Genomic DNA, 8,622 nt, shown 5'->3' with positions numbered 1-8,622 from the left:
TGTAATGTGTGTGTAGATAGAGAGTGAGTAATTGAACTGCAGTTAGAGAGCACGAGAGACGTTACAGCGTTTGTTTAGCGCGATTGTTGAAGTTGAGTGTATTGGTAAAGTTATATTCGGAAATAATAAACCAGTTTTATTAAGAAAGAACTTGTGTCGCTTAAGTTTCGTCGGAACGAAGTTACGGAAAGTTAATTAACAAACGGAGACGTAACAGTATGAAGGTTAAAATTTTTGCTTTACTTTTTCTCCTTACTCTCAAACTAATAACTTTAAACTAAACTTTAGTTGTTCATAGTTATTGTGATACTGCAATGTTCATGTAATAAATTCACATCACATATTCTTATGAACTTCATAAATAATTCCCGATAATCGACCCTGTAATATGCAAAACTTGTAAAATGTATCTATAAACATCTCGGTACTTTTGATTTCCGTGTAAATCTTTTCCCATTGTTTAGTTATGCTATTAGTAGTTCTTTTTTTGTTTTTTTTATTCGTATGATAAAGTTGTTTTGCCCGACTTTCAACAGCGATGCAACGTCTCAATTGATCCTGCCTTTTTTTTTCTCAGAATGTTTAAGTGGAAGGAAGAAACAACAACGAAAGCATCTGCTTGTAGCAATTATCCTATATTGACAGCTGTAAACAAAAACCGGTTTAACCAGTGTATTCTAATGAAGAGAAATATAAACTGCGTAAAGAAGCCCACGTGACCTTCCTTGTCCCATTAACAAAACTTAAAGTTGCATTAAAAAACCATTCGTAAATGTAATTGGTTTTGAAGGTTGTTTGACTGATACTTTAATGTTACTAATATTTTGTAGGAGTATTTTAAACTTGTAGTTTTCGATGGACTTATTTGAGAACACGTAACTTTCGTCCTGTGATTTGGCTCGTATCGTAGTTCATCCACGTATCTTATATTTACAGATACACATATGGAGATTGTACCCCTCTCCGATGGGACAGCGGTATGTTTATGAACTTACAACACTAAAATCCGAGGTTCGATTCTCCCTCGGTGGACACAGTAGATTGCCCATTGTGGCTTTGCTCCAAAGTAAACTAAATTAAGATAACGAAGAATTTTTTTGTGTGTACGTTTCTCTTTAGTACACAGATTAACTGTTTATTTAAGACATCAGTTATGGAGGTTTCCATGAGTTGATACTAGTTGATTTGGGACAGTTTACTTACCTATTCGGAGAGTATTTTGTAGCTCAGTAAATAGGAAAATGTAGATTAGAAGCACAGTAATTGAAGTAAATATTATTTTTGATTGAACTGTACTACTATTTCTTATAATACCAAGAATAAACAAAGTTTTATTACATGTTTTATGGTCACGAAAAAAAAGAAGAAGATATACAATCATAAATTGAACACGAAAAATTCGTTATCGTAAAATATTCAATTATTATGATGCTAAATATTTTCTTAATATGTATAACGTGTGTGCAAGTAAAATAACTTGTTTTATGAATCAAGAACCGTCACATTTTTAGCACATTTTAGTGGGTCCCCTAAATGTTCTCTCCTTTAAAATGTACAGAATGTAGACAATACCGTTTTATGTGAATAGTTTTAAAAATGATTTGTACAGTAATTTTGATTTAAAACCGATATTAAACACATTATTTTAATTTAAATGCTAAAATACTTATAAAATTTGTTTTGTATAAATGAGTTTGAGATACTTATTTCATTATCCAATATTTTGAAACTTGAAAATATATGTTGCGACTAGTAAAGGTATCTCATCTGTTTTTGACAGTGGTTTGGAAGCAATGAAGTAGAAAATGGCTACAGACACTGGAGATATTATAAAACAAGGCTATGTTAGAATACGTAGTTGTAAACTTGGGGTAAGTAAACTTGTTTGTTTGGACGTTAAATAAAATGTAATACTAACGTATGAAAGTAATAAAGAACGTATGATAATATGTCAACCACATTATATCCGCTATCTCTAGTACTGACGAGGTCTTTCGCCCAATACCAAAACTCAACAGGTCGGCTGGAATAAGACAGGTATCGTAGTGGCCAAGTCTAATGTTCTGTTAATGATAATTGTTGTAACACAATATAACAATTTCGATATTGCTGTAGTAAAAAAAAAAAACTCATTATAACTATTCATTCAATTTAATAATTATAACCATAGTATGTCCTTGACTATGTATTTTCACATACAAGACGTATTGACAGCTTTTTAACTTGAAGAGATGATGTTTGAAAACTTTTCGCCTGCTTTGTAAATTGTTTTTGATGAAACCTTTTATTTTTATTGTAAAACATCATGGGACAGAACGAATGATGGCGGGACAAGCAAAGTTCCAACGTCATGTATAAGAAGTTTTGAAAATATACCTTGTAGAATGTATTAATTAGTTTGAATATACCAAAAATTACATGTGGTGACCAATTACACCCTGAGGCTTAAGAAGGCTTTGAAGAATTACCAGATCAGGTGTTCTGTATCATCAAGACCAACATGATGAATATTAAAAACATTTGTTTTTGCATACAGATCTGGCAGAGAAGATGGATTATGTTGAGGAAAACTACACATAAAGGCCCGTGTCGGCTGGAAAAGTACTTCGATGAAAAGACAGCACGTTGTCGAGGTGCACCCAAAGTTGCCTTGCTAAACACTGTTACGAATGTGTCCAGGCTTACACCAAGCATCAAGAAACATGCATTTTCAATCTGCTTTAAAGACTCCATAAAATGTTTGGCGTGTGACTGTGGTAAGTGACATAAATTGATATTTATAAGCATAAAATTCATTAAAAAAAAGCGAAACGAAACATTTTCGTTTAAATTTTTTTCACCTTAAAACGACTATTCTCTCTTACCGTTGGGATCTGCCTAACTATTATTAAATATAGCTGTACTTATAGTTTGCATTTTGTTTGTTTGAAATTAAGCACAAAGCTACTCAATGGGCTATTTGTGCTCTGCCCACCACGAGTATGGAAACCCGGTTTCTAGCGTTGTAAGTCCGCAGACATACAGCTGTGCCACTGGGGGGGGGGGGGGGGCTATAGTTTGTAACACACCAAAATTGCAATGGAATGGGGAAATAAAAGGTAACACAAATTTAAAATAAGAATCGGGTCCGTGGTTCACAAGTGAAATCTTAAAAAAAAAAAACAGCGGGTCAAGAAAATGTCAAAAATATTGAAAACGACACAGGATCTCTAAACTCTTTCGAAGAGTTGGCTCTTTTTCAGAAGTTAAAGAGAAATAACTCACTCTTTTTTCTTCTGAAGGATATTATTGTGACAACAATATATATATATTTAACTCACTCTTTTTTCTTCTGAAGGATATTATTGTGACAACAATATATATATTTAACTCACTCTTTTTTCTTCTGAAGGATATTATTGTGACAACAATATATATATTTAACTCACTCTTTTTTCTTCTGAAGGATATTATTGTGACAACAATATATATATTTTCTGCAAATATGTTATCGAGAATGATGTGATTTACATTATTGTTAATGTAAAATCACACACACACACATTATCACTACTGAGCTATCATGTTCCTATTAGCAAAATTGTGTTAAGAAATATACAATATTATAATACTAATAATTAGCTGGCGTACCCGTTCAAGGCATGGGGACCACGGGAAGCGACATGTTACTCCTGGGGACGAGGGGGGTGTCTTAATGGTTTATGCCAGGTTAATGACAACTAGTACAACGGTTCACTAATTGTAAGCGTACACGTGGCAGACTTTTGTCAAATAGTAAATACAAAGTTTTAGTTTTCTCATTTAGATTACAAAATTGGAAGGATATGTCAATAGTTGTAATATAAAAGTTTCTAAATTAATATAAAAAAACACACACAAAAAACCTAAACGTTTACAGAGGTAATAAAGTTGGTTGGGTTTTAACAGAAATTAAACGTATTTTGAAAACAAAATTATTTATAAGTTCATGAAAACGGTCAACCAGTGGTTGCGTTAATCTGAGATTATTGTTGTTTTCAGCAAAAAAAGAATAGCTTTTTTACGATTTGTTTCCCCCAGGGGCTAACCGGGATGGGAAGAAAGGTGCTCATTAGCATCGGTCGCTATCATTGCCTTTTGTATTCATGTAGGTGTTCCCGACATTCGTCACGAAACGTTCTTTCTGTTTCGCTCATGTAACTTTTATTGTACAGTTTGTTTCACAAACAACTCCCTTCTGTGTGTAGGTATCGGGGGGAAGGGTAAGGTTTGGCAGAATGAACTGGCGTTTTTGTTTTTTCTTCACAAAGTCAAGGCTGACCAACTTCCAACCAGTGTGGGGTGAATTGCTATTTAACAGCCTAAAATCCTAGATCATATATTTGTGTTCGAATATCGGAACAAATCATTTCCTCCTCCTCTGTTCTTGGGGTGTCGCATCATATGACAGAACGGAAGATATGAAAGTCATATATGAATAATCCTTCGCCCTTTTAGAATATGAAATGACTGATGTTTTTAGTTATCTTATAAACTTAAATTTTAACTAATGAATCTTTCCAGTGCTCAGATGGCCGGACGAATCCTGGCCGCGGCTGGATGTAGGCCCTGTTCTAAGTGGAGGACACCAACATGGATTTCAAGGTTATCTCTTGTGGTAGTGTTATGCTTATGAGCAACCCGGACATGTTACTATTTGACGAATACCGTTTGTTATGGCTTTGCCTATGTAGGTGTAACCAGAGAAGTCCCCGTTTTTCTTCTTTTGAAATTTACAAAAGTTTTGTTGATGAATGAGGGTGGATATTCGTTATTTTGAAGTATAATTCTTTAGCATCAACATTCAATTATTTGTAGTTCACCAGGAGTGACTCCCTCCTTTAATTAAAACGAGTATTGAATTTTGTGCTACGTTTAGTATAGAGGCTGGATTATTTTGAAAGGGTGTTGTTCCTATTGCGAGAACGTTTAAGGCAGCACAAGTTTCCAAAGCAAATTTAATGCTCTCATGCTTTGATTTCAAACATCCTTAAAACTTTAGAAGGTTGTCAATGCTTAAGTTTTAATAAAACGGTACCATTTATCAGAAGCTTACTTTGTCTGCTTTCGCCATTTGTAGTTAACATTGACCTTCAGACTATGCATGAAAAATGATCTGTTGGTAAACACATTTTTTCAAACTAGTAATAGCTATTAGTCAAACATAAAAAAAATCTTAATTCCTCTCAAGAGACAGTAGAAAAAGACTCATCAAATTCCTGTTGTCAATGTTAAGTCTTATGTTCTTTCCTAGTGATGCAACACCAAAACTGAAAAGGAAAATATCTTTAGGAACGCTACAAAAATGAACGATAATCGTATTGATGGGATCGTGGGTATCAGTTAAGTTAATCTCTTCTGTAAGCTAAATGTATAAACTAAATGAGTGAATGTAAAGTTTTGTTTGTGGATATTGAGTAGTCCACAGTTTTATAGAATTCTAAAGTGTATCAGTTTCAAATTATGTAGTGAATCACATACCTTGAAGGGGTTGTTACGTCTCTGTTCGTTTGTTAATTTTCCGTAAAAATTCTTTCCGAAGAAACTTTAGCGATACAAGTCCTTTCTTAAATAAAACTGGTTTATTCTTTCTCAATACAACTTTGCAATACACTTAATTTCCACAGCACGCTATAACTTAAACAAACGCTATAATTCACAACGAACGACTCACGCACTTGACTCAATTGTCTGTCTCTATCTTTGTCTGCAATTCAATTACATTCGATGCCGTCACTTCTTGGCGGTCTTATATACAAGAATACCGTACATCTAGTGAACACTCGAGGCTTCACGAAGGGACATGATTTTTCTAGAAGCTCATGACGTGTTACTAGCGTCACGTGACTTCCGCTGTCGTAACAGGGTGATAATATTTCAAGATCAAACTTGAAGTTTTAGTAGCCATGATGTCAAATGATCTGTTACCAATTTGATAGATGTTTTCTTTCTTAAGACGTTATAAGAAAGTTTCAAAATGAATTAAGAAATGTGCAAAGTTTAATTTAAATCTACTGGCCGAAACGAGAGAAAACCTTTATCAAAACGGGAACAGGTCATTTGACGCCACAGCCACTGAACTTTCTGGTTTGGCCATAAATTCTCATCAGTTTCAAGTTGTATAACAATTCAAGTCGTGCAGTATCGTTATTTCGATCAATAATAAATACATATTTCACTTTATTTTTTGTCTTTTTTGTTGAGACAATGTTGTTTTTGTTTTCTTTTTGTGGTTGCTGCACAGTCACTAAGATATATTTTTTGTCTACTCATCACTAGTTTCGTTATTTATAACTTTTAGATGACACTGTTGTTTCCCCTGGTTGAATTCAGATTAGCTTTGAAGTTTTATAGGTTGACAATTTACTAGTGACTAGGACGTAAATTGGATAATTGCGGTGATTCTGGGTTTCACAGAGGAAAGTCAAACGTAAATGGCTTAAGTTGAGACAAAAAGGTGTCCAAGCTCTCAGAATAATATTCTCCTATGTTACCAGCTGAATCTATTCAACTCTGTCTCATTTAATCGGTTCCGCCAAGTTTGTTTGCAGTTATGCACAAAGCTACACAATTGGCTATCTGTGCTCTGCCCACTACGGGTATCGAAACCCTGTTTCCGGCGTTGTAAGTCCGCAGACATACGGGGGCGGTTCCGTCAAGACGATGAAAAGTCTTGTAATTTTTCAAATGTGATTAAGCAAACTTATTGGATCATATTTATATTACATGGCAGATATGTTTACATGTTTGTATACAAAAAAAATAAATATGTATTTATGTTTTCTTTTACATTAATTATAAATTACAATACAATAGCAGTTTGCTTTTCATCACTAAATTATCACATTTATAAACTTTTCATTGTTATTGGATGAGTTACCTGACGATGATTTTAGGGCTAAACTGTAGAAGTAATAAATTAAATATTTGTGAAACGTACAATCAGCAGTTCTAATAATAATCCTGTTCTTTAATTAATAACTTTCACTCGGCAACTACTGTTTTGATTATTACATGTTTAGAAGAATATATGAGCAAACCATTACTCTGTATAATTCTAGATGCATAACCTAATAAATAACAGTAAAAATGAATTTTTTCTTTAAAAAAAATATATTATCAAAAAATAATTCAAAAATCACATGTTTACTGCATTCATTTTGAGTGGGTGAAACACTTTTACAAAAAGTTTGTACCTGAATATGTGTGTGGTATCTTGGGTTTCCAAGCTATTTAGTATCATATCTAATTGTATTTTCTTTTTCATCTTTACCTTTTTCATATTAACCTTTAAATAATATTTTGTCAAAGCTACTTTTCTAAATCTTTTAATCGGTTACACAAATAGTTTCGGTATAATGCAACAATCTTTAGAAGGTAAGGTAACTTCCATACTGATTGAGGACATCATGCATTTCTTATCAGTTTGTTATATAGAATTGGCTTCACTAATTTATAGGTGTTTTTTTTTTTTAATTGATATAAACAGTAAAGTTTATTTTGATCAGAATTTATTAATTATATTTATTTTAACCGTCCTCACGTTTTGTCGTTAGATAAGCTTCTTCTGGTTTTTCTTCTTGTAGATCTGGAAGCAGACAGGTGGGTAAAAGTATTAGCTCAAGAATGTCTTGAACCAGAATCAAATCTTAATAATAAAGAGCCTGACATACTCAGTCCTGGAATACAGAGAGAACTGAAAGGTAAAATAGACGAGAAAACACTGAAGAACATAAGCTCATTAAAATTTTCTTATCCCTAACGTAATTTTTTGTTTATTATAGAACCATTGCACAAGGATAAGATAATTAAAATATTCTTTATAAACTTTGTATTTGGTAATCTATAATTATTATTTCCTAATCTTATTTTGTGCATTAAAATTTTGTATACTTATGCCATCTGTTAATATTTTCAGGTACTAACGCTCTTAATAACAGAAATATTTGTGTAATTACCCTAAAGTATTTTTGTGCTTCTCATTAACATCTGTATTAATTCCGACTTTTCCTATTTTAAGAAAATTATGATGAGGTATGTGATGCAAAAACATATTTTGTACATGCTTACATACAATCAAGATTTTTCTTGTAGAATCAGCATTGAATAAGATGATTAATGCTAAGTATGTTTGAAATTCACCGTTCCTTTATATCTATATATCTTTGTTTGTATACATTACTGTAACACCTGAATATTTTTCAGAGGAAGGAATAAATCTTTTTTTTTTCAAGTTTAGCACATTTCACTAAGTATATAGAATATTAATACAAACATTTTTGTTACACTAGTGTTTAAAGTATTTGATTTTTATATTAACTTATTTACTTTAGCTTATTAAAATGTTAATTTTTTTTTTCTTTGAGCTAAAATATATTTATATTCTATTCTGTATAACATTCAGTTTAGCTTCTTCCTATTACTTTTAAGATGTGCTAATTTATGTTCGTGAATAATTTTGCTAATAATAAATAGAATATTTAAGAATTGAAGTAAGTTAATAATTGATATTGTTGCGTCAGCGAGTCACATGACCACCGTTTCTAGAATTATAATGTACTTTGGCGAATGCTCTAGTATTTACTAGTAGGGTAGGCTGGTATA

The 8,622-nt window shown here is 32.4% G+C and overlaps 1 protein-coding gene across 4 annotated transcripts in view; it reads left to right on the top strand.

The window, feature by feature from the left end:
* Positions 1-8,622, top strand: part of LOC106460823 (docking protein 5-like) — a 28,887-nt gene that overhangs the window by 14,264 nt on the left and 6,001 nt on the right. For 3 of the 4 annotated variants that reach the window (XM_022387624.1, XM_022387625.1, XM_022387626.1), the window contains exons 2-4: positions 1,781-1,871; positions 2,537-2,756; positions 7,605-7,721. In XM_022387624.1, the coding sequence (XP_022243332.1) occupies positions 1,806-1,871; positions 2,537-2,756; positions 7,605-7,721 (403 nt within the window). In that variant the 5' untranslated portion in view covers positions 1,781-1,805. Of the gene's footprint in view, positions 1-842; positions 978-1,780; positions 1,872-2,536; positions 2,757-7,604; positions 7,722-8,622 lie in introns of those variants that run through there. The other variant, XM_013920566.2, reaches the window with a different exon arrangement.

This window comes from Limulus polyphemus, unplaced genomic scaffold (assembly GCF_000517525.1).
Source record: "Limulus polyphemus unplaced genomic scaffold, Limulus_polyphemus-2.1.2 Scaffold843, whole genome shotgun sequence".
Classification (NCBI taxonomy): domain Eukaryota; kingdom Metazoa; phylum Arthropoda; class Merostomata; order Xiphosura; family Limulidae; genus Limulus; species Limulus polyphemus.
The sequence above is the reverse complement of the archived record's forward strand: the minus strand, read 5'-3'. Positions and strand labels throughout refer to the sequence as shown.